At 37.4% G+C, this 27,867-nt stretch overlaps 1 protein-coding gene across 2 annotated transcripts in view; it reads right to left on the reverse strand.

Annotated features, from left to right (window-relative positions):
• Positions 1-27,867, reverse strand: part of GRIN3A (glutamate ionotropic receptor NMDA type subunit 3A) — a 151,189-nt gene that overhangs the window by 98,305 nt on the left and 25,017 nt on the right. For both annotated transcript variants that reach the window (XM_077912747.1, XM_077912748.1), the window contains exon 2: positions 6,672-7,276. In XM_077912747.1, the coding sequence (XP_077768873.1) occupies positions 6,672-7,276 (605 nt within the window). The remainder of the gene's footprint in view (positions 1-6,671; positions 7,277-27,867) is intronic.

Genomic DNA, 27,867 nt, shown 5'->3' on the forward strand with positions numbered 1-27,867 from the left:
GTCTCTCTCTCTCTCTCTCTCTCTCTTTCTCTCTCTGTCTCTTATGAATAAATAAATAAATCTTAAAAAAATTAGACACATGGATAGAACATTCTCTTTTTCCTGTTTTTGTGTGCCACAAATGACAAGCTGGCACTTTTTTCTTTCTGTGTTTTTCTCTCACATTGCAGTTAGATCTGTTCCATACCCTTAAGTAGTTTTCCTTACTCCTTGCTTTTTAGTATGGACCTTGACTCTTCTCCACAATTGTGATCTGTGCCCAGCCCTTGGACTGCTCCTAGTTGCTCTGTGTAACATCTCAACTTAACTTATTCTAGCTCTCTGGATCTGACTCCAGCACTAACCCAGGAACTGATATCCCCTCCAGTACTGCCCTGGCACTTCCAGTAGTAACATAGCCTTGGCATTGGCACATCACGTGGTATTTACCAATCATCCATCCAAAGGGTTATAGGGTCTGGAGATTGAAGTGGCCCGAGAGATAGATCTGGAATTCAGTAGAGCTGCAGTATTACCCTCTGCACTTGCATACCTCTTTCTGACATATTTCCAAATTTTATAGTAGATGCATACAAAGTAAAAAAGTCAAAACAATTTTCTCTCCAGCAAATAAATACAAGCTTGGAAGCTCTCCTCATTCGGAAAAATTCCACAGTTTAAAAGTTGCTGGATGCTGAACTAAGCAAATTTGAGCTGTTTTCATCAAAATAGGGTCCTGAGGGAATACCTATTTTCCAATGTTCCTTATTTGAAGCTTCCATGACTTTCTGAAAATTCCAGACTCAGCTCTTGGCATGACTTAAGTGACACAAAGAGAGAACAGCAAGTTCAATCAAGTTGGTCCAGTGACAGGAGTTCCTACTGGAAGCATCTGGAAACAGATCTTAAGTGTTGGACCCTAAGATTCACGACACAAAAGCATGTGCTTCCTACACCTTAGACACCCTAGCATAGAATATAAACTTAGGAGTAACAGCTGGACACACTAGATCCCTGCATAACAATGGGTTCTCCTTAGGGATACAAGGAACTAGTGTTACCAGCCTCTAACCCCTGGCTCCATATGCAATGCAACTCCACCTCTTCTAAGTACCTGATTAAACCTATAGGCTAACTAGTTTACTCAGTAGGGTCCTCAGGACAAGAATGCCTATACATGAGTAATCATGCCTGCTGGTGTCTATAGCTTTGACTGAAAGAATATAAACTGTCAAGTAATGGGAACCTAATTAAGGAAGGTGTGTGTGTGTGTGTGTGTGTGTGTGTGTGTGTGTGTATTTTTTTTTTAAGAAAGGTTTATATTAATTCTGAATTGGGAATTTGGATTTAGATGAACTGGTTTAAATCTTCCCCTATAAGGTACTAGCTGAATGACTCTGGGCATACCACTTGAGTTTTCAAGGTGGGAATCATTATAGTTAAGGAAATTAAAGTTTCCAAAGATTAAATAACTTTGCTAGGGTCACAGTGCCAGCAAATTAATGTAAAGGAGGGTGAGAACATCTAAAATTAGAATTTTATTATGCAGCCTCAAGTTCTTCTGGAACTCTCTAAATATCCAGGAATAAAATGTGGACCGTCAATTTAGATCTTGGGATTTTCGAATAGAGATTTATTTGTTTCGGCCTTTCTTTCCTGAAGCTTCCTAGTGCCTCACAATACCTGGCACATAGTACATTGTAAGCAATATGTGCAGAATCAATAAGTAAAACAACAATTTACTATTAATGAAAGGCCAGTGAATCTTGGTATTGCTTGACCATGCAAGCATAAAGATGGACGTAGCTAGGAGAGTCTCTAGCATGTTGGACTATTCATTAAGGATGAATGAGGATGGGGCCTAACAGTGCGAGCTAATGCCAGAAAATAATCATGGAATGGGTGTTGTTCCAATGAAGAATGATGAACAAACAAACAGGTCAAAGAAAGTGGATAAAAAAATATGGATAATTAGAGGAGCATATCTACTCTTAGTGTGAGAACAGAAGGGGATTGTCAGCTTCCTGAGAGCAAGACCCCTGTGTTCTATTCTTTGTGTCTCCAGCATTAGCCAAGGGCCTCACCTAATATTAGTAAGCTTCAACAAATGTTTGTGAATAAATAAATGAACTAATTACTGCCTACCTGATACACAACTGACCTGCAGAAGCTGTTCAAAGAATCAAGGCAAGATTCTATGGCCTGTTTAGAAGCTGGAATAACTACCAGGACTATAATTAGTAAAGTAAAAGGTCAGGGACTTCTTAGGCCCAGGGAATGAGGTGTCTGTAAGTATCTAGACTCTGAATTCTTAAAGAAAAGATAACAGTCTTTGACCATGCTATGACTAATCCAAGAGAGCTCTTTCTCTAGGAACAATAGATTCATTAGAATCCAGTGCCTAAAGTAAGCATGGAAAAACCCTAATCCTAGGAACAGTAGGTTAAACTCCTACTCACTTTTGCCAGATTCTGGCATTTATAATGCCGTAAGGGAGTAAACGTGGGCAAGGCTAAAGCCAGTTTTGAGAAATAAAAACAATTTTTTATCATAATGGTTTAAAAAATCACTTCCAAGGTTTTTATGCTATATTACTTTTTTTGCTTAATTTGTTACAGGATTATGATTTTTTTTTAGGATTATGATTTTATAAATATGTTGTGGCTAATGTTCAGTCATTCAAATGACACCCAGTATGCATATAAAATGCACACTTCTTAGCTTGGCATGAAAGCCCTGTGTGGCGCACTATCAAATTAACTACTTTTCCAGAGTCATGTCAAATGCTCTTCATATGCAATGTATGCTCCAACTGTACCAAATTTCTCTTTTGAGTCTTGGTGAATATACATATGCCATTTTCTACGAGTGACTTTGCTGCAAACCAGAAAATGACTCGTTTAGAAAGATTCAATTCCAGTGTTTCCTCCTTGGTCTCTGAGAAGAGTTCGTTATTTCCTCCTCTGTCTGTCTGTATGGACATATCTCTACTTTAAAGAATCATGTATCCTTTTGTTTTATAATCATTTCCTTACTTTTCGACCTCATGCACTGAGCTGTCAGCTTGAAAATGGCAGGATGCAGGAGGATCCCTGGGTGGCTCAGTGGTTTAGCACCTGCCTTTGGTTCAGGGCTTGATCTTGGAGACCCGGGGTCGAGTCCCACATTGGGCTCCCTACATGGAGCTTGCTTCTCCCTCTGCCTTTGTCTCTGCCTTTCTCTCTGTGTGTCTCTCATGAATAAGTAAATAAAATCTTTAAAAAAAGTTTTAAAAAATGGCAAGATGCAGGTCTTCATTCTGCCTACCTCACCCTAGTTCAGCAAATAGCCATCAGCTGCCCCAAACCCCTCATATTACCAAGTAACATACCAGATTTCATTGCCTCAAATAATTATTAATAAAACAACTTGCAAATACATTGTTAAAGATCATACTATGAACTTAGCCCCCAAGTGGTTTTGTCTACATGTACTTATGATGGACATTTGCTCTGGGGTGTGGGGACCCTGAAGAATAAAATCCCTTATGCCTATAATTACATCTATGTAGCCTATCATGAGAAATAGTTTTTCTAGTCTAAAGCATATGTTGAAAAATCCATGTTTTTTGGCGATTTCATTAACATTTTAAAATGTTAACAATTATGTCAGCCCAAACTGAAAATGATTGTGTGAGAAATGAAAGCTTGCATAACTGACACTCGCTATTCATGGCTCATTATCCTCATGACTTTCGTGACGCAGTGAAGGAGTGGGGTCAGCCTCACAAAATTTAGGAACAATTAAGAAAATTACCGTATGCAGATGTGACTTATGGACTGAGAATAACGAACTTCCTAAAAGCCCATATTCAACAAAATAAATAAGACTGATGGAAATTCCACAGATGTTTTATGGCTTAAGGCAGCTTTTCAGTTATTCATTATAAAGACTCCTTCCAGGGTTTAGCCCACTTCCCTTGAACCTTTCCCGAACACTTTGAAACTTTCTCTTTGACCATGTTCCTCAGGGAGTCCAAGAAGTCCTAGGCATATTTCCTGAAGTTCCTGGAGTTCACTCTCAAACACATCCATGGAGATAAAAACATGGTCACTGACCCTTACACATTGTGAATTGCTACTGGGCTCCAAACGTCTTACATTCTTCTTTGAAACATTCAAACTTAGTGGAATAAACTATGTGGTAACAACCACAAGGGCAAAGGTTATCCACAAACCTGACATTTCATTCCAAAAAAAAAAGAAAAGAAAAGGAAAAAAAGACTACATTTTTTATTTAGACAAAATGCTATTTATCAGCCACCTATTTTTCTTCTACAGCCACAGATAATGAAGCATGTAAATATAATATAAAATTTCCTTTCCTTCCTTCTATTTCAATAAATGTCTATTAAATGGCTGCTATGTGCTAGGTATTAAACTAGGCTGAATAATAGTGTCTCTACTTAATAGAATTTATACTTTAGCTCAGAAGTCAGACACATAGACAAATAATGATGATGGAATGGGCTAAGTACCATCATATAATTTCATGTACAAAGTACCATGGGATCCTTGTGAAAGGAAGCACATAACTTTAATATAAATTAAACCTTGAGGAGCCAGAAAGATCAGTTTGATCTTGATAAAATGAACCTCTAGGGTATATACAACCCAAGTCAACAAATATTTCTCCCTGTAGTTTCTAAACATTTTTAGGATCCAAACAGAATCATTTTTCTTGTGCTCTCCATTTTATATGAGGCAGAAAGATGCTAAATAACTTAATATAGCTTTCATAAGGGGTTTTTCCTGTCTGCTGTTTATGATTGCCCTTCCAAAATAATGACTATTCAAATTATACATAAAAGTTTTGCTTATATTTTTGTATGAAGGAGAATTTTCTTATCCTAGATAAAATCCTGAGCCTCAATTAGGTGCTAGTTCAAAAATAGTAGATTAAATCTTGATAGCGGCTGTAAAATAAAATATGCAAGGACTTTAATCTTGTGGAAATTCAAATACAATATGGGGAAAATGGAAAGTTCACATGATGATGGAATATCTAATTTTATCATTAGTAGATTCCTAATAAATGAATTTTAAATTATTTTATTGTATCAACATTCCTTAGAGAGTATACAGGCTAAGACTAAACTGCCAATATATGGTATTTAAGATGTCGCCTTGCACGTAGTAGATGCTCAATTCATATGTGTAAGATTAAATGTAAAATGCTTGTGACGGCCTGACATTTCATCAAATAGTCATATCTTTTCAAAAGGCAAGACACTATGAGGTTGTCTTTTGTTTTTCAATATAGTAAGATGTCCTTGCTCCACAAGGGCTGCATGCTCAGTCAGAAGAGCATGTGACTCTTGATCTCAGGGTTGTGAGTTGGTGCCCCAAATCGGGCTTAGAGATTACTAAAAATAAGTAAATAAACTTTAAAAATGGGACCAGCCTGGAGCTAAGCCCTCACCTCTAAAAGAGCAAAAATTTCTCTGATTTGGTCTTTTTGTTTTGTTTTTGTTTTGTTTTTTTGATTTTTTTTTTTTTGATTGATTTGGTCTTTTTGATCACAGGTGGTTTTTTTCAGGAAAAAAAGCTAGGCCCCTATTAAATATCTTTTAAAGATATTCTCCTTTTGCCAGGGATCATGAAAATTATTTCCATATTATAGATTATTCTTGAAATTAAATGGGCTATTTCATTCTATCCTCTGAACCAGACTGAGAAACTGGAGAAGAAAGGTACCTAAATAAAAAGTTACCTAGTTAAAGGTGCCCAATTATCTATCTATCATCTATTATCTATCTATCTATCTATCTATCTATCTATCTATCTATCTATCATCTATCTATATATAAAATCCCATGTTTTTGTCAATTAAAGTCTTGTGGAACTCTTAGTTGTGTCCAGCTATCCATTATCTCTCTCTCTTTCTCTCTCTGTCTCTATCTATCTACCATCTAGTTAGCTAGCTATCACCTATCTTTACAATGACCCCATGGATAGTAAGATCTATTGTTATGTCCATTTTACAAAAATGGAAACTAAGACTCAGAGAAGTTAAAGTAACTTGACTGAGTCACATAAGGAGTAAGTGGCAGAGCTAGAAATCAAGCTCAGAGAGTTTGGCTCCAGGCTCCATGTCTTTACCACTCTATACTGCTTTAAGCATCATGGCCTGAGAGGAGAGAGAAAAATCCATTTCCTACTTGACTAATTTTTTTCTCTGTATAGATTTAAAGAGATTTGTCTAAGTCTGTTGGTTTAAGAGTGGGCAGGGACAGAAACATTTGTTGGGTATCTATTATGAGCTGGCACAGTGTTAGGTACTTTTCATATATAATTTCATGGTATCTTAATTATCATATATCAAGCTATTCAATATAGTCTTCGCTTATTAATTAGAAAGCTGAGGGTCAGAGTTTTAAAATAACTTGTCAAAAATATCTAGTAAGGGTCTAAGCCAGGGTTTAAAAGCAGGACTGCATAGTCCCTACTATACACAGTGTGCTTTCAAATCTGTAGATCAAATTCCAGATGACAGATCATGAAATACTAGCCTATGTAACCAGAAGTGTCTCAGAAATATTATTAGAGTTAAAAGCTACTCAGTCAAGATTTCTGCAAATGGGTGAGGTAGGGGAACTTTACTTCCTGGCAAAACCCTACGAATGGGGATATAACATAGGCCTTGCATCCTACCTTGATAAATATTGTCCTGAAGTGAGATTTGCAGTTTCCACATCCATGCAGTTCATCGTGCTGGGAATAAGTGCTAGTTCTGGCTGGATCATGGTGGCTGTGGCTACAGCTCTTGCGACCAGTTCCATGGCATCTTGTACATAGTACTCAAAGATGGATTGTGTTGTTTTTCCATGAGCAATGAGCCCTAGGGGCAAACCTTCTGTCCTCAGTTCCTCAACATTCTGGGAATCCCCCAGCACCCAACGAAGCTCAGGGGGCGTTACTCCAAACTGGGTGGTAATTTCGAAAATCCGCCGGATACTTTCCATGTCACAGCCAAACATCACCATTGTGGGCGTACTGTTCTTAATACTCTCAAGCTGGACCTGCAGGAAGCTCAAGAGGTCCTCGGTAGAGGAGAGGTTGGTGGTGATGTTGATGACAGATCCAAGGTGGAACTTGGAATTCTTCTGGGTAAGGAGGAGGAAGTCGGTGATGTTCCAGTCTTCCTGGCACAGCAACAAGCTAAAATTGTACCAGTTGTTCATGGTCAGGATTGAGACAGTGACATCAGCATCAGAACTTAATGAATTTTCTAAACTCAGTTGTAGGTGAAGGGGATTCTGTATTTAAAGATATGAAAAAGAAGAATTAGAAAGCATTGGCCAAAGATGGTAACATGGGGTATTTTGCTTTCTTATGAGGCTTACTTAATCCTTTATTTTAAAAAAAATCCTTTATTTTTCCCTGCAATAGTCAAATGCCTCTGGGATAAAATTCCCATCATCTGGAAAACAACTTTCGTATCTAACTGAATTATTGAATCCCTACAGCTGACCTTCCTTGCTAAGAGTACCAGAGAGCAAATGGTTTTTGGTGTAAATGTCAGGGCTGAGGCAGCAAGTCTTAAATTTTTATCAAGCTTTTCTACTTCCTTATAGCTTGTCCCCTTCATGTATTCCATTACCAACTATGGCTGTTTTTAACTCATTTGTTAAATTCTCCTCTCAGGTGAAATAATTAAAAGAAATTATGTTTGCTTTCCTTTAAAATCAATAGCAGAGAAGGCTAAAACAGTGCAGACACCTGTATAAGAATGGTGTGGAAAATGGACACCTCAGTTTACTAAACTTTTAGCCTCTGAGAAAGGCATTTTTAATATATACAGTGCTACAGTCTGAATGCTTGTGTTTCCCCAAAATTCATGTTTAAATCCTCATTAATGCTCAATCTGATGGTATGAGGAGGTGGAGCCTTTAGGTAGTGATGAAATCATGAGGCCAGAATCCTTATGAATGAGATTAATGCCCAAGAGGCTCAAGAGAGCTCCCAACCCCTGCTACTGTGTGAGTACATAGTGAAAGTTTGGCAGGTTGTTACCCAGAAGAGGGCCCTTCCTCGATTATACTGGCACACTGATCTCTGATTTCCAACATCTAGAACTGTGAGAAATCAATTTCTGTTGTTTAGAAGCCACTCAGTCTGTGGTATTTTGTTAGAGCACCCTGAATAGATGAAGACCTATGTTATAATTAGCAATATATACATTAGGATAAAGTGTATAGCTCAATACTGAAGGCTTGATTATATTTGTGTCTACTGAGAGGGGATTTTTACTGTGAAATGTGTGCCATTTAAATACATTGATGGAACTTCCATCACAATTTCATCTACTTATGGAACTCACCAAATCAATGAAGGAAGAGTATTTTTTTCTTATTATCTTTTCTTATTCGAAAAGTCACAAGTCATTAATCATACAGGTGAAGTGGAAATAGTTTTCCAATGAATAAATTTGTTAACTGTTCTTCCTGAGAGCAGACATTCGATTTACTTATCCTTTACCATTCCTGAGAATGCTTAGCACAATACCTTACAAATATTAGGTGTATAATAAATATTGGCTGAATTTAGCTAAACATGTTCCCACTGAAAACTAATAGACTATTGGCCTATTTTTGAGAACTTCCAAACATTCAGCCAAATAATATATGTAGAAAAATGAGGAAGGCTTTCTTAATAAAGTTTCAAGTGCTGAACAAAATGCAAGTTTGGCCTCCTCCCCTCTCACCTAAAAATGTGTAATGAGAAATAGGATTTGAGATAATTCTATGAAGGACTGAAAGAATCTTAATATGAGCAGACTAAGGAGTGAAGATTAAGAAGGGACTTATGGGAGAAAGACTATGGCTAAAAGCATTAAATGAGAGCAATCATGCTAGGAGGTAGGATGGAATTTTAAAATTTATTTGAAGAAGTTAACTTCTGTTCTTCAAATTAATCTTTTAAGCAGAGTTTGTAATGATCAAAAAGCTCTGATCATCTATGGGCAACATTCAACACAGAGAGGAAAAATAAGCCCTTCAGGATCTTGAGTAGGTGCTATATGTTTAACCTGGAAGCCAGTATTAGTAATGGTAGGAAGGACATGAGGAAAGTTTTTTTTTTTTAATTAAAATTTAATGACAAGGGATCCCTGGGTGGCGCAGCGGTTTAGCGCCTGCCTTTGGCCCAGGGCACGATCCTGGAGAGCCGGGATCGAATCCCACGTCGGGCTCCCGGTGCATGGAGCCTGCTTCTCCCTCTGCCTGTGTCTCTGCCTCTCTGTCTCTCTCTGTGTGACTATCATAAATAAATAAATAAAAATTTAAAAAAAAAAAAAAAAAAATAAAATAAAATTTAATGACAAGATTAAATGTGAGAAGCAAAAAAGGGAGAAGTGTTAGAAACCAGGGGACAGCATCCAATAATAGGTAGTTCCTGGTTTCCAGGCTTGAGATGCCATACAAGATCTTGAGCTTGCCTTCCTCACTCCTACTCTTGATCAATATAAATTCCTTCAGAATGTTCTTCTTGTCCTAAAAAAGCTAAAAGGCTTTTCTTCCTTTGTATTTCCTCCTCTGCTTTAACCCTCTTCCAGAAGCAAAAAGGAATGGAGGGCAAGCTCTACATTTAGCTGGCAGGAACAAATTATTCCCAACTATCTTCTTGGCCTCAACTCCCTATTTTGTTGCCAGCTTTCTTTGTACAACATAAATATGACCATATCGTTCTTCTGCACCATAATCTCTGAGTCACCCATAGAACAAATTTCAGAATCAATAGTATGGCTTAGGAGGCCATTTCTAGTCTTTAGCTTCACCTCCAACACTCCAAACATGTACACCAAGATGAGTCATAGTGGACAATTTATTTTTCTTATATCAGAGTGAGCATTTTCACACCTATACAAATTTGGTATGTTGATCCCTGCTGATTTCCTGTAATGGTGATTGGGGTTTTGTTTATTTAATTGTTCCTCTCACTCCTGATCAAGCAGAATTGATCACCTCATGTCTGTGTCACGGTCTCATTTTGGTCATTCCTCTAATACAGAATTCTTGACACCATAACGTAGCTAGTCAATTAAGTGTTTATCTTCCACACTAGACTGGAAGTTTCCTTAGGATAAAGATCACATCTCAGTCATCTCTTATCACACAGTTCTTAGTTAATCAGAGATAGTATTTGTCAAATGCCATTTTCCTTTGCTTGCTTCAAGTCCTAGGCTATGATCATAATATCTGACTATGGACTGAAAGACTGAGAAGAAGACAATTTCTAGCAGAGCTTCAAGACCCAATATTTTGCCCCTAGTTGGAACAAAAGCTCATCCATAAACTTCCTTCAGGGGGATTCATTAAATTGATATGTGAGGAGCAAGCTTTAATGGAAGCAGGGATAAAAATATTGTCCTTTGCTAAATAGGGAAGTGAAATTAGCTAATCATATTGAACGTTTAGCACCAAGCAGAAACAACTGCATTTGGCATGAAAGTGACATGGTAGTAAAATGAAGGACAATCTTCTCTCCTCCACCATGAATACTTATTAATCCATATAATCACACTCATCCCTATAAACAATTTTATTAAGAAATTCCAGTGGTTAGAAGTTAATCCTTTAACAAACTTAACATCATTCTTCAAAAAATATTTATTTAATAATAGTTTGGAAGCATCTAGTGATCTTATATTTATCTAGTAGCCTCAGAGGCAACATCTTTCAACTTCTCTCTATGTAATATAGTAAAAGCAGAGGGGCAAGTGAACGTGCGCGCACGTGTGCACACGCACACACACACCTATTAATCCTTCTGTTACTACTTTCCTTTATTGGTACCTAAGATGGTACGCCATTCTGTTCCATTAATTTGTTAAGATTTAATTCCCATTATAATCTGCTTCAACATTATTTTGGAGGCTAGAATTCCCAAAAGTATAGGGCAAGAATGGTCATGCTGAAATGTACACATGGAATGAAATCTCAACAAGTCAAGTGCAGAGCTGAAGGGAGCAAGGAGCTGCCAAGATGACAATGCGGTTGCCAGTGTCAGAACTGCAAGAGTGTTAAGAATCATTCAATGGTGTAAGGAAAGATTTCTTCATCTGTTATATATTGATAACTAACAAAATACTAAAATTCCACAGAAAGTTAAATCAGACAAGAATGGCAAGAAAATTGGGAAATAGAAAAATGATAGAGGGGCCTTGCCTTAAGAGATATTAGAATACATCAGAAAATGCAATTTTTATAAAACAAAAACTAAAACAGGGAAGTAGTAACAGAAGGATTAATAGGTAAATAAAATAAATAGAACAATTGAGTTAATGTATGTAAAGAAGCACATTGATTTAATAGACTATCTTGATATAGGTTGCAAATCATAAAGGACTGTGGAAGAAGTACACATGGAATTAAGAGTTGAGAAAAGAGATTGTTTTTGAAAATAATTTCATTTAAATTCCTAATTCCACCATATATATTTTTTATATATATATGCTCCCTCTGGGAGCCTGATGTGGGACTCGGTCCCACACCCTGAGTCAAAGGCAGATGTGCTTAACCACTGAGCCACTCAGTGGTCCCTCCACCATATATTAAAAATCAATTCCAGACCACTTAAGAATTAAAAGTATAATAGTAAATCATTAAAAGATAGACCTAATAGGTACATATGTTTCAGAAATCACAATAATGAAGAGAAATATATTAAACTAAAAATTACAATATACCTTATTTCTAGCATTAATCACCTATCATAAATAACCGCATCAAAAGGGGAAACATGAGAAATAAGAGAATATGTGCAACAAATTAGATAGACAAAGAGTTAATGTTCACTAAATATGAAGAACATTTACTAATCAATCAGGAAATAGAATCCTCAACTGAGCACTCACTCAATCAAGAAAAATAATTTTTAATCTTCTACTGTGAGCCATGCCTCTACAAGAAATTTCCCGTTGCCTGTATAGGGATTGAGAGACAATATAAAGGTATGTAGACAAATAAACAGTAATTATAAATTATAAAAATTACTGTAAATGAAACTAAGGATGTGGTAAGAGTGGGAAAGGGGGAAGAGGGTCCCAGGAAAAGTTTGATAATTATGATTAGTATGGTAGTGGATGCAAGTATCTGTACTATATAAGCACTCTGCAGTTAGGACTTCAGCAAAAATAAAGAATGTATATAAAATGAATAATCACTATAGATAGGTAAACATATATAACAATTCATAAAAACACACACATTTAACTAATATTGTGGTCTCATTTTGACCATCCATTCTCTTTCATCTAGATACTACCCTTCTAGTCCCAGATAAATGGTTGGAAGCACCACCTGCTTCCATATTCCCTTTGATTCTTCACTTTCCTCTTTTATAGTGTCTGCAATATTTTTCCTTAAGCCCTAAACAGTCCATGCTGGCTCAGCCACAGTTGAGATTGTCTCTCCTTTCCTGGGGCAGTAAGTATAATGGCTAGGGATTAGGAATCTTGGTAATCTCTGAAATTCTGGCTCCTTCATTTGTAAGCCAAATGGCCTTCTACAAGTCACGTAAAGTATCTCAGAGTCACAAATTCCTCATCTCTAAAACTAGGATAATTCTACCTCCTACCTTACAGGTTCATTGTGAGAATTAAATGTGAGAATGTGTAATGCATGGGGAGTGCCTGGCACACAGTGAGGGCCTGGTTGGTAAATGGTAGCTGTTACAATTTGCTTAGAGTTAAGTCATTATGCTGAGAGTGCTTTTAAAGTGACTGCCATGTATTTTTTTCTTTGCTATTGTTCTTTTTTGTCTATTTTCACAAAACAGTCCCTGCCATACGTATCTTTTACTAATACCAATTACACCAACTCCCTAGCAGGCAAACAGCAACTCTGTCTCAGGCTGGGGGAGGCTATTTATTTGGGAGACAGTTGTGTTCACCGTAGAGTATCTGCCTCCCCCCCCCCTCCCCCCCCGCCACACACACACAAAGAAAAACCCCCAAAACTCTTCTTTCTTTGGTGCTGGTTCTAGTGTCACTTTACAAGTTAGGGAATTTTTGGCGCCAACTGCTGGAAATTCCCCATCAATCTTTGTTCTTCCTGAGAGCACAGATTCAGCTATTTTCTGGATCAGTAGAAGTTTCAAAAACAAGATTGGCTGCAGTAAAGAGCTTGCCAGATGCTCTGAGACGTTCTCTGACAAGAGAAAAGAGGTAACGAAGCCAGGTTCGTTTTGAGTGAAGAAAAAATGAAACTCTCTCAGCTCTTTCCTGGGCAAGCAAACCATTGAGTTTTGCCTTGTAGGCCAAAGCTCAGAAAGCTCAAGTGAGCATAATATTTCCACTACTTTTAACAGAGATGAAATTCCCTTCCTTTCCTAAGTCTGCTGATTACTAAAAGTGTTCAAGGAGCTCAGAACTGGCATTCTCTTCTGCTATTGCTTCTCCTCAGCCAAGGAGGCTGCAGTTTTGTGGTTTCTCATTATCTCACACCTCATTTGACCTATATTATACAGAAGTCTTTTTTTTTTTTTTTCTGAAAATTAAAGCCTAGTCTTTTAGAAGCCCAGGCTTTTAAAGAAATGAACTGTTTGTTACCATTGCATTAGGGATTCAGGCAAAAAGAAGGCATAGTCCATGCCCAGAAATTGTAATCTAATAATAATAATAATACAAATGAAGAGCCAGTATCTACTAATGGCCCTGGTGCCTTACGCATATTGTCTTATTTTTTCCTCACAATGGCCTCATGAGGTGACTCCCATGATTAGCTTTTTAAAATAAATGACAAAATTGAGGCTCGGAAAGGGTAATTTTTTTTAAGGTTGCACAGCTACTGAGAAATAGAGCCTGGATCCCAAATCCAACTTTGTAGGACTTGAAAGCCTGTGCTTTTGGCTAGTACTCTGTAATACTCCTTCTACTTTATAAGAATGTGTGAAGTAGAACCTTGACATTTATAGACTTAATATTTATAATTCTGATTATTTGCAAGTAATCCTGAAAGCTCATGGAATCAAGTCACTTTTAAGATGCATCACAGCACGGGTTAGAATGATATGCCCCCTGTGGCTGGCACCTGGGAGCCGGTGAGGGGGCTAGCCTGCTGCCCAGCATGCACATAGCTTCCAGCAGTTTTCTTCACTCATCCTTCCATTTGTAGGAAGGAAATGACAAGATATGTATTTCTTCATTAACAGCAATTTAACAACAAAAGCCAGTTGTATAATTAATGACATCAGTTTTGTGTTCGGTAGAATAAGAAAGTTTGGAAAGGCTCACTTAAATTTTTCATTTAGGTTCTACTGAATTTTGTGGTTGAAACTATAATCTGTAATGGTGTTCAATCATTATGTATGGGGGGTGTCAGCAAAAATCTTAGGATACATCCCTCAGGATTTTTGAGTGATATATAAAATAGTACATAACAAAGTAGTAGAACACAACGAATGCTTCAGAAGGCAGGATTGTGGATGCATGGGGCAGTTGGCATAATATTGCCAATCAGGCTGGGTGCAGTCTGTTTCATTAGCCTAGAATCCACCTCCTGGAATAGATAGGACACTGGTAGACTGACCTGGCCTTAGGAAGAAACGTTGGCAAGCATAACATTGTCTTCAAAAACAACTGACTGATTTATTCATCCAACAAAACATGTTGAAAGCCTATTATACCAGACCATGGATAGAATAATGCATGTCTTCAGGTGGAGGAAACACTGGAAGTATGGCAAGCTATATCCTTTGAACCCACTCAGTCCTTCTGCATTTCAGGCTCACTTCCAAAAAGGGGAGTCAGAGGCATAGCAGGTTGGTTTGGGGTTGATTCTTCAAGTTACCCACACTCAGCTTTTGATCACACATTCTTTTTCTCATTCTATTTCCACCTAATTACTGCTATTCAATTTGTTTATCCGTGTCCCACTCCATTTCTGCTTTTTGTTCTAGATGGTTATACTTTATTTCTCTCATCTGACCTTTTGTAATCTTTAAAGCCGGCTTTAAAAATTTGGCTCTTTGGCTGCCACTCACTCTCTGAGCCCTGCTCTCCCAGACCACTCATGTAAAATAGACCTTTCCCAGGTGCAACTTCTGGTGCTTAAAACTATCACTGGTAAACTTGGGGCAGGGAGGGCTTCGATCAAAAAGATGTGGCTGCTGAAGACATGTAGTCATAAGGTGCTTAGGAGAGCAGTCAGCTCAGGTAAAACGTCCAACACAGAAAAAGGTGAACCAAGGACAAAGGGTCATTGGAAATGTGGGCATTTGACATCAGGAAAGACTGTCAGCGAGCAAGAAAATCCAATACCTTGGTCTAGGGTTCAGAAAGTCACTGTAATTTCCAGGAGAGTCCAGAGGAGAACATAGTGGCTGTATTTGGAGTTGTAATTGTGGTTCTTTTATCAGTTGTGTGTAACAGACTTTGTGAAAATCATTTAGCCTCATGGAGCTTCATTCTTCTCATCTGTGCAATGAAAATGATACTACCTACCTTGCAAGGTTTGTGAGGACTAAAATACATAATACATATAAAGCATCAGCACACAGTAAATAGTAAGTGGTAATCTATAATGCTGCTGCTGCTGCTGCTGCTGCTGAGATTAGGAACGTTACACTAAGAGAATCTAAGTATAAGGCCTAGACTGGTGGTATACTCAGTTTATTTAATAAACAATTGAATATGCTTTTTTGAGCAACTGTTTTGTGCCAATGCTGAATGCTGACTGTTGGGACTACAGTAGTGAAAAAGACCAATGTTATCTCTCTTTCATGGATTTCAAAGTCTGTCATCACTATCAGGACACAAATTGATAATTTAGAAATAAAGCAGAAGACTGGGACAAGAAATAGGGCCCAACCAAGGTGAACTAAACAGAATGGTGGTTTGGTTTTTGAGTTTTAGATTATGGGGCAAATATCATCACAGCCTTCCTGCTTACATTTTGGACAAGCTCTGGATACTGGGGCAAGACCAAATCTACAGATAGAGGTCAAGGGGTCATGGATGAATGGGAAGGGAAGAGGAGGCTAGATGGAGGAAGACTATGATGCTTTGGGAGGCTTTATCATATGCCTAATGTGTAGTAAATATGTGGTAAACATAGGCCTCTTTCTTCTTAGTGTTGTGAATAAAAGTAGCACACTTCTCTGGGCTGACGTAGTCGATCCTTCCCTGATGACTCAGGTCATTTTGATGTCTGCGCTAGTCATTGTACCTGGCTGCAGGGCCGTGATGTGTTCAGGGGCAATGGAGCCAGCAGGTGTCCATGTTGACTGAACCAAGGGGAACTGAGCTTATGGCAATTCCAGAATTACCGAGCCTCTTTAGAAACTATATTTTCTCTCTTTTCCTGCCACAGTGTCAGGCCGTCCCCTGTCCCTTTTCATTGTGTCAGCATGCCTTCATCAACTTCTTGAAGCCCCTTTTAAGATACTCTGACTTAGAGAAAGAGCATAACTCTCATGGGCACCTGGGTGGCTCAGTTGGTTAAGCGACTGCCTTTGCCTCAGGTCCTGATTCTGGAGTTGCCTATCTAGTCCCCCCTAGGGCTCCCCCCTCTCCATCTGCTCCCCCCTCCCCTTCATGCTGTTGCTCTTACTTTCTCTCCAATAAAATCTTTAAAAAAAAAAAAAAGAGCATAAAAAATAAAATTAAAATAAAATTTAAAAAATAAAAAAAGAGCATAACTCTCATGTAACAATTTTGTCTAAAATATGAGTAAAATACATCAAGACCATCCTATAAGCAAAATGGATCAGCTTTAGCAGTACTGAGGAGGCTGTGGACTGGTTTTGAGATCAGGACTATTCTGGGGATTATGGTTTCCATTTCTTCAGCTGTGATGAGAGAATTATTACAATAGTCGACCAACTACTTCAGAGCAGTGGGGGACCATGTGATGCTATGCATGTGAAGGTGCTTTATGAAGCACTTTATGAACACGATAGAAATAGAAGGTAGGATCTGTTTGCAATCTATGTTCTGGACAGTAGGGGTGGCAGGATCAATAACCTAGAGAGAAGTAAAGGAGGCATCGTTGGAGTAGGATATTAAAGCTAGATTTAATTGTCAAATTCTATGCCATTTTTAAATGCTCATATTACAAAATGACAAGATTATTTGTTACATTTTAAGAACTTTTGGAATACAGATGTTAGTTTGAGACTGATTTTAGTTACTATTTCACCACCCAGATTTTGGTCAAATTAAGTAATATTTGAATGAATGTACACATTTATATGTATCAGCAGGCAGATGATTTATAAGATAATTAAAATTTATTGAAGTGTTCAAACTATTGTTATAGACACTCTCGGTGACAAACTCTGGCATATTTTCTTATAATGGGAACCACTGAAATGTGCACCAGATAATTAAACTGTCTAGCATCCAAGTTAAATTTCCTATGGAAATTTGATTACTTTATGTCAATGCAGCTTGAAACTATTATTAAGAGATGGCTTATGTCACATGCTAATTTGCTTTATTACAATAAGAGTGAAAACTCAGCTAAATGATGAGTATTTCTATTTTTAAATACCCTCTAGGACTGACACCACAGTTGACATAAGCTTTTTTTCTCAATTTCTTAAACCATTCTTTTTTTTTTTACTGATACAAGTACATGTTTGGTACATTTAAACCATGTTTCAACTAATTGTGATGTAATATGGCTTTTATATTATACTGGTTTAGCACCCTAGATTAATTTCATAATTGTAAAATAGTTTAATTGCATAACAGCTTCTTATTTCATTTTGAAATAAAACAAAAATTTGTATAGACTCATATTCATTGCTTGCTCCCTGGCATTGACCAGTTTAACACTCTAAAGAGTATTAGCATGCCATTAAACAGTATCTCAGTAAATTTTCATTTTAGCACCTTATTTCAAAACTTGTGATCCACTAATTATGATTAAGCTTTGCTGCAATGACATTTTGTTTTACTTGCATTACTAGGCACACATTAGCATAATTAATTCTTTGTACCTTTCAGATCCTGGTTCAAAGTAAGAAGGCACTGGAAATGTTGAATTTAGTTCTTAGAGTCTCTGGTTGCAGAGGCAGTACTTTCTCATGAATTAGTGATCAAACCCAGAGGCTCTTTAAGCAGTACTGGTGACCTCAGATCCAGGACAATGAACAGGTCTATGTTCTTTCAGGGGGGGTCTGTGTGAGCATTATCACTAATTATGCAATGAAAAAAGGTCTAGTTGGCTAGTTATCAAGTTTAAGATTTGGATTACATCTGGCTCTATTGTGAACTCACTTGTCAAATCAATGCTTATATCTATTCAAGCCCAATAATAAACAGGGCAGATTTGTTAAGTTTGAATGATCTACCAGAAGCCAATTAGTGTACTTATGATCTTATCACTTGGTTTGGAAGGGACCTTAAAGTTCAGCTAACACAAACTTTAAGGAATGCCATGGAGTAAGGGGTAAGAATGAGTTAAAGGCATTTCTCAAATTAGGAAGGTTACTAATTTTTTAAATTGAGGCAGTCTGTCTTCCTTATATCTTCAATGAATATGACTGCATTTTAATATTTATGAATATCTGCTTGTGTTTAATTTTATCTCTTGAATTTTAAAGGAAAGATTCAGGCTCAGCCCAAACTTGCACACTCTAATTCTCTCTGTAGTCCTTAGGCCACAAATAACTGACCCTTATAAGGGAAGTGTGAAGAGTGCATTGATTTATGAATTCAATAATTTTTCTTCCCCATCGTGACAAACATATATAATCACATCATGTCTTGAGAGCACAGAAACATTAATTACTAATATATTTAGTGCTAAAAAGAATCAAATCAAATACAACGAGTTTTCCGGGTTTCCATTTGATTTACTGTATGAACCCTGGAATTATGTCTTTCTGGAATTATTTACTGTCCATATACAGTTATTCTGTTAACCTTTTTTAGCCTCTGTTGGCATTATTTTCTTTGAAACTCTTGCATATCACACCAGAAGCTTTTAGGCTTTAAAATGGGAAGAACCTCAAAAGACCATCTCTATGTTTTCCAAGTTGGTCCTGGAGCACAAACCCAAAAAGAGAACAGGGACCTTGAGAGGTCTTTATTATTTCTGGAAAAAAAAAGGGGGAATTGATAACACTGTCTTTATAATACAGATCAACACTCATAATGCTAAATTCATGATGTTGATGATTTTCTCTCCTTTCTGTGTCCTGGATGTCCCTGGAGAACGCCGATATCCTATCTCTTGCTTCTCTCTCCAGATTACACAGGCTGCATCAGAGTGGACAGTGATATTTCTATGTACTCTAGCCCTCATGCTTATCTCCTCTGAAGCACAAGAGTGGTGTCATCTTGTCCTGTTTATTCAATTGTCTAAATATATCAGTTTCCTTTTATCTTGGAAGCCATCCCCCAGAACTTGGAATCCCCCAAGCACTTCAGCTGTGTCACCTCCACATGCATAGGTAGGTCATTTTCTGTGCCCAGAACACTCTAGCTCTCTTTTGACCTCATGAACTTCCAAACAGCTTTCCTCCAGCTACACGTTGCTGACTTGCTTCACCCTCAAGTTGTGTTATAGGCCTCACTTTAATCTGGTGCCCTTCCACACTGTGCACATCCCCCAATCATTTATTACATGGCATAGTCATTATTCCTTTCTTCAACTCTCTCCTTTCCTGGACCGTTCAGGGGCTATATGGTCTTTTATAGTAAAATCCTGAGAAACAGTGCCCAGAAAATATGAGACTCGCAGCAAAGATTCGTTGCTTAAATGAACAAACAGTGATGTGTAGTTTAGATTTAGACAGCGAAGCCTGACCTTTAGCTGAGATGTGGGTCTATTTTTTATGACTCATTTTCCTTCCTATTTGACTAGTAGGGTTCTCTCTGGAGGCAAGAGTAATTATTATCTGCTTTCCCATAAAATCTTATCCTTCTAGATGACACAAATATTCTCTGATGTCAATCAGAAAAATGGCACCTGAATGCTGAGAGGATTGACAGGATTGCTCAATTGCATATGTGCCTGAGGCACTGTTTAGAAATACAAGTGAATCATGACATGTGCAAACTCAGTGTGTGTCACTCACTTTCTTTACACTAAAGATAGTTGTGGGGAAATATCTATTGTGATTTATAAATTATTCATAGTCAATTTTGTTTAAATGATCAACAATGATGCATTTAAAACATAATTGAATATACGAAAGTATCAATATTGAAGCAACCGTTCAGTTGCTCATCTGTTACGTAAAGTGAAGTACCATAACAGCACTGGAGAAATGGCTTTGGAATCTCTGACCAACTGAGAATGGTATTCTAACAAAGTACATGGAAGTGACAGTAAATAAAGAAGATTATGTTAAGAGAAAGAAGACTGACTAAAGCAAGATGATAGAAGTTTTATCAGGATTTTGAAACTTAAAATAATACACCTATTACTATGCACAACCATACATATCTTAGCATTTAGCATAAAAAAGCAAGTAATCAGGCTTCTATTTACTTGAATTCAAAGACACAGCTATACATGGCCTGGGGGAGGCGGAGAGGGGAACTTGGACAACCAAATTACAGTACAATTCCTGCTGCTCCTTTTTTATGCAAAGTGAAAACACTTCCCCCAGATGGCTGGTTCCTTCTCAACAGTCAGGTCTCAGCTCAAATTTCTGGACTTTCTGCTTAACATTAACAGCCGTCCCACTGAACCACCCACCATCAAATCCATCACCTTCACGGATCCTAACTTCATCTTCTTGAGCACTGGTCAGTGATGGAAACTAACTTCCTTATTTGTTGATGGGCTTGTTCAACATTCTCTCACTATGAGGCTGAAAGTTTTCTGGGGGGTGGGGGCAGAATAATGTTTGATGGCATTTGTTGGTTGAATGACACTGACTCGAGTTATCTATTAATATTAAAGTTTATCTTTCCTCTAAAAACTTTAAAAATCTCATTTTTTGGCTGATAAGACATGTTCCAGAAGTTTTCGCCTTGAAATTAGTTTGGGATGGTTGACCGATAGAAATCTGTCCTTTGCTACCTCTGTCTCCACTTTACCTCCACTTCCTCTTCCATCCCTGTCTCTGTTTTCATCTTTATCTTGGTCTTTAAATTTCTTTATCAATATTTACTTTCTTTGTGGCTGAATCTCTGGTTTTCTCTTGCTTAAATACAAGGCAAAAAGAGCTTTCTTTAAAAGGAGGATACTAATGGCAAGGGACGGTATTTACTAAGCATTAGAAATAATTGTCATTGTATTCAAACAGCTTGCTGCTTTGGCTATTGTCCTAAAAAGATGATACATTTTAGATATTATTTGAAAAAAACTCATTATGGTACGGCTCTTTACTGCAAAATTGGCTATCTGTGGATCCAATCATGTTTCCTAAAATATTCTCATACAGTATTTTCTGATAGAATGGGGCTCATTTGTTCAATACCTTAATGTAATGCTGTAGAGAGGCAAAATTTAATCCTTTGGTGTTCGACGTCATATTCACTTCCAGAGTGTATCATGTTTCTAGGCAATATATTTTAGATACGTTTCTCTACAGAAAATATTTGGTTGAATTGCTACTATATGCCAGGCACTGTTACATATATTGGGAATGTAATGGGAATGAACAAAATAGACATGCCCTCTGTCTTCACGGAGCTTAGAGTTTTAGGGGGGAGGCAAATATTAATAAAAGAAAACGTTAATAAGATAAAGAATAATAATAATAGGTAACACTTATTGGATGAATGTTTACTATGTGCCAGGATGTGTTCTGAGTGTTTTACAACTATTAATTCATTCAATCCTTACAATTCTATGATGTTGGAACTACTAATGTGCCCATTTTACAAAGGATGAAACTAAGGTCACACAACTAGCTAGAAGCTAGGATGGGATTCAAAATGAGTCTCTAGAAGCCATTCTTTTAAACATTATATTCCACTACCTGGTGAGACTTGTTAAAAAAAAATGAGAGGTGAGATTCATTCCAAGTAAATTTGTAATTATGACAGTAAGTTCCATGAACCGAAAGTAAAGAGTCTAGAGAATATATTCCAGAGAAGCCTAGTCTGGGAATCAGGCAAGATTTTCTTAGAGAAAAGGAGTCAGAATTGAGACTGGAAGGATTTAATTAACATATATTTCATTCCTTCCAGCTTAGTCCTGCCCTACCTATACTACTGGAACTTTCTTTTCAAAGGAATACATAGGTCTTTCATTGAGAATTGGTCGTTAATTCATCCTTCTGACCTTTCCATTTCCTGCAAAATAATCAATCTCTGCTGTTGATTAACATAATGCAAAGTCAGAACAAATGAATACGGGTCAGAGGCACCTAAAAACCCCCTGGGTGGCCGTGGTCTGTCTTAGGATGAATATGATGCCATCAGTAATAACCCTAAGAAGAAAATAATAATAACCATGATTTTTTTTGTGTGTGAAATATTCTAGCCACTTGTAGATAAAGCTATAGTTTGAGAGGAATTATTTAAGAACAACAAAATCAGATTATGCAATCAGGGAGCTGGGAGGACTGACATTATTGCATTTAATTCACGACACGTTATAGAGTAAACCATTTCAGGGAAATGGAGCCTCTCCTTTTAATGCAGGTCATTAGGAAAACACTCCTCACTGTCCATGTGGCTGAACACTAGAATGTGCTGCCAGAGGAGGTCATCATAGGTTCTTTTTAAGCAACAGCTCATTTAATTCCCAGATAGGCCAGGAAGCTTCAATTTGTTCCTTGGACACAGATTTCATTCTTCACCCCAGCACTTATCTAAAAATGTAGAACGTTGCACACACGGGAGACCAAGAGAAAGAACGAGAATGAATGTATTGCCAAATGACCAAATTTTATAGTCTCTCAGGTCCGAGAGACAATTGATCGCTTTTTTTTTTTCACTTGCAGATAAAACTTACAGATTTCAGGAAAGAAGTCACAGACTTGTAATGAGGTGGTGAGACTAAATCAGCAAATGAGGAACAAGAAACATCCCAACAGCAATTATTCAGCAGCCACTGAAATTTGCAAAAGATGCCAGTATCTCCCAGGAGAGCAAACAATCATGATGTTGAAATGTCAACTGTGGAAATAGTATGTTAAAAATGCAGTGCGAAATTTCCCAACAGTATATTTTGTCTTATGGAGTGTAGCATCATGCACAGCAGTCCGTAAGTAGCCCCAGGGTTGTAGCTACATCAGTTGAAATCTCTACTTCTCTGTCCATGGTAATAGTTAATGAACTGAGGACGTCTGGGTGGCTCAGCGGTTGAGCATCAGCCTTTGGCTCAGGGCATGATCCTGCAGTTCCGGGATAGATTCCCACATCGGGCAACCTGCAGGGAACCTGCATCTCCCTCTGCCTATGTCTCTGCCTCTCTCTGGGTCTCTCACAAATAAACACTTTAAAAAATAGTTAATGAACTGAACTGGGGCCACACTGGCTAGCTTAATTTATTATCACCAATATCAACAATGGCATTCAATCCAAACCTCATATACACCCACTTGACTGCTCTTTATGGCTAGTTTCTTGTTTGATCCTGCATATCTTTAGCACAGCAGAGAGGCCTCCCTTTTGGTTGCCCTTGTGATGTTTTCTTCATAATGTGTTTTAAAATATCGCAGATTGGCAGCTCCTCCGAAATAAGATATGGACAGAGATGGGGCTCAAAGTATTTTAGGCACAGACTAATTATTCATACACTTTTGTCTCTAGTTTAAGTAAGCACTGTATTTTTTTGTTTTAGATTTTTACAATTGCTCCCAGTACGAATAGAAATGTTTTGAACACCGCATAATATGCCTATAGTTTTAAGATAATATTAGTGCAATAGTTTTCATTCTTAACTCTGGCAGACAATCTATTGTAAGGATCTGGGATTAGTCGACAGTGAACTTTTACTCCCTCTTGGAATGCGAGGTACCTCCAGGCAAGGGTAATGTTCTGCTATTCTTCACATGTAATGTTTCTGCACAGAAGGAGAGTGGAAAGGAGCATGAAGTCAGAAGTGGCTCACTTCTCTTTTGATAGTTCTTTCGCAAGACTTTCCCCTTAATGTTAACCAGTTGTATCTTGCTGAAAATCCAGTGAAGAAAAGAGGGAGTTCATCAATACAAAAGGTTGAGGGGTGGTGGTAGTGCTCAGAGGTACTGAATATGTAACGGATTTACATTAAAAGGGAATGAGAATAAATCTACCATTTGGATGAAGAATGTAAAATGAGCTAGCTGATGAGGGTAAAATATTTTACGTTCTAAAGGGTCCTGAGGCCATGTCAGTGAGTAAGTGTTAAGAGTAGACAACAGATCTTTAAGTGACTAATACAACACATTTCAGGACTTGAATAGCTAGCTTTATGTTTTCAGAGATTTAACATTACTTATTATGGGCAATGGGTTGTCCAATGATGGGGGAGACTGATGTCATGTGTCCTTTAAATATCTCTTCAAACAAGACAACGTGGTTTTTGTGATGGTTTTGCAGATAGGACCAATTGAAGCATATTTTGTGCCAACTGGGAATTTGCTCCACTGAGAATTATGTGATAGTATTGCTAAGTCATAGTGTGGGAATGGAATTCTCTGTATGAAAAAAGAGATGGGGTACTGTGGGTTAGCCCCCACTGAGCTCAAGGTCATGGATATTAATATAGTCTAGGAATTATCTATATGATACCTACCATGATAGGGTTCTATTTATATAATTAGAATTAATAATGAATGAGTCATTTTGATTTAGAGATCCAGAATTAAATTTATCATCTGCTTAAGGTATAAATCTTCAGAAATAATGGGATAATGATTTGTCTTATGCATTTCTATGGCTAACCTGACATTTTTATACCAGATGACTGAGCATCCAGCTCCAAAATTATAAGGTCTACACTAATGTCTCCCAGATGTTTATTAAAAGTCCTCAAAGTAACTTTGCAGACTCTCAAATAAAATTTTGCAGTAAATCCTCAACATATGAATATGTCATAGGACATATTTTATGAATCTCATATAATAATAGAAAGCTCAAGATTAAAATTTTAACTGTCGTAAATGTTTTTATAAACCTTTGAAAAAGATTCAAAATGACCATAGCACACAGGCAATTACGAAATGCTCCAATGACCTTTGGCCATAGACCTACTCTTAACCGCAAGTTCTGGTTTTCCCAACCATAATCTGTATTATAATTCTTTGAGTATTTCTTTTTCTCTTTTGAAACCGATTTTTCCTGAGACGATGGATTGCTTAAAATTTCTAGAAGTTAGACATGAATAAGGGAAGCTGATGATAAAAATATTAATATGTACTCAAGGTCAAATAGGTCTCAGAAAATTCAAACAATCTTTTCCAGAAAGAAATAAGATTATTTATCCATCTCAGCAGCTTCGGATGATAATAAACAATGTTTTAAGATGCCAAAAGGGTAATCTAACGGCAGTTTTGAAGAATATATCATTTATTGAAACAGAGTACAACTTTATGCTTCTGGGATCTTTGGTGGAATATCCCTGTTTTTATTGAGGCAGCAGACTTCGGTGATTAAAGTCTCAAGAGAGGAGTCAGGACCTTTGGATTTTGAAGTTGGTGCCATAGCAGCTCATACATTCACTACTAAGCTCTCAGAAGCAGAATCTCTGAATCCACGGTGACTTAGAGGACAGAGCACTGGACTTAAAATCAGCAAATTTCATTTAATAGTTGCATGGTAAAATAGTCTACCTGAGGCTCAGTTTCTTTATAACTTCATTTGTAATTTGGGTGGGTAACACCTTCCTCCTAAAGATATTGTAGGTTGTTATGTGTACGTGAGTTTATGTGAGCTGAAATTACTATGTAAATTGTAAAATCTTCATCAAATGAGAATGAGTGCTTTATTGTACACATACCCAAAAAGGCCCATGTCCTGTACCCAAGACCTAATGGGAATGAAACATTACCCTAAATTCACATTGCACTTATTCCTCTTTCAGTTGTGATGGAGTCTGTGTTAGAAAATGCAGGAATGGTATTTCTATAACCTATCAATATGATGGTGTAAAGAAGGGGCCTATCAAAAAGTGTTATTTGGATATCCCAAACTTAAACTTATTCTACATACAATCTTTTTTACTATTATTCCTGTAAATTGTTTTTCATGGAAACCCTTTGTTTTAGAGAATTGAGTGAATTCCAGTAATTTGAGAGGCCAGAGGAAGAGCTATAAAGAGATTTGAAGTATTGTCAGTATCAGGCCAGTCATTAAAAACTGGAACTTTATAGGTAAATGATAACTGGGAGACTGGGCAGAGTAGGGGTGGGTGAGTGGAAACTAGGGAGCTAACATATTGAGAATTTAAACCTCAACTATCAACAAATCTTGAATAATAGATAATAGCGGTATTGTATTCCAACGAAATTCTGTCAGAGAATTCTTATTTTTCTGAGTCTCAAACAGAAACACAAATTAAGATAAACATTCATTTATTGTTGCATGACGAATGCCAAAGTATGTGCAAATATTAGTAATCTTTTGCAGACATTAGTGGATATATTAATGTCTGAAGGTGACTAATGTCCTACATCTATTCTCAAGAGCAGTAATTTATTAACTAAAGAGAGATCTCTACTAGTTTAGAGATCTGTAATAGGTTAATTCTTTCCAAATTCTACCCTGTTCTATAGATTTCTATTTATGGCAAAAATGTATAATCAGTTTATCCAAGTTGCTTTTCTAATGGAGAGGCTACTGAGGACAGTCAGCTTCCGGTGATGAGGTACCTGAGGGAGGATTTTTGCCAAACAATGACAGTGACATTACAAGGGCATAAAGTCAACTGGCAACCCGTCATTGTTCCAGGCAATCTTAAAGACAAAGTACATGGCCAAAACAAATAATTCACATTAACATATTTTCCTAAACTTCGTATTGTCTGATTCAACTATCTGTTTAGTTCAGATGAATTGGAAAATTGCCCAGTCTCCACAGCTCTCAGCAGTTAGGCACACATGCCCAACATAGTAAGTTAAATGTTGTGAAATAACAATTTTATTGAGAATAAAACAAAATCAAACAATGTTGAGCAAAGAGGCATTAATTACTCACAAATGCATCTCAGAGTTAGAAGAAATCATAGCATCAATGCCATACATGATATGAGGCAAAGCTGCATAGAGACTTTGGAGATACACAGAGTGAATGTGACTCCTAGCCATGCCTCTTTGTAGTTGAGTGACCTTGAGTAACTAAGGTTCTAAAAATAAATGATGTTAACCAAGTAACTCCTGATCTCTTCACCAATAATATTTGGGTAAAAATAATATTAGCTACCTGAGAAGATTTAGTGAGAATTAAATATGAAAATGCAGGATGCCTAGCCCATAGTAATGGTGCAATGAATGCTAGCAATCAATACTATTTCTTTGATACCTTGAGTGACTCACTGAGTGGGTATGGCTATTGTCTCTCAGCTCCAAACCCACCTTTTCCTTCTCCACTTTGGGATGCAAGAGTTAGTACTCTAGTACCAGCTAGTACTCTAGTACACATCACATTTTGCTTTGCCAGGAGGATCCTGGTATGCTCTGCCAATAGAGGCCACCAAAAGGAGAATCCAAGACTGGAGGAAGAACAGGGTCTTGCTTCCTCCTGTCTCTCTTTGCTTCCAGTGGGTTTCCTGTCTGCTTCTGATTCCTTTTAGTATCCCTCCAGCAATACATATATGCACCCCTTCAGAGGTTCCTTCTCAGGGCAGAATTAAATCTGAGGCAGCCTAACACTTGCAGAACCACTTTTTCCTGTACCCTTAGAAATACCAACACCAACCAGCCAGTTTGGGGTTTGGGTCTGAGCCTTTTAGGATCCCTCCTTAGAGCTTAGAACCACCACCACCAGCTGAACAGCCCCACTTTTTTTCAGATATCC

Source organism: Canis aureus, chromosome 10 (assembly GCF_053574225.1).
Source record: "Canis aureus isolate CA01 chromosome 10, VMU_Caureus_v.1.0, whole genome shotgun sequence".
NCBI lineage: Eukaryota > Metazoa > Chordata > Mammalia > Carnivora > Canidae > Canis > Canis aureus.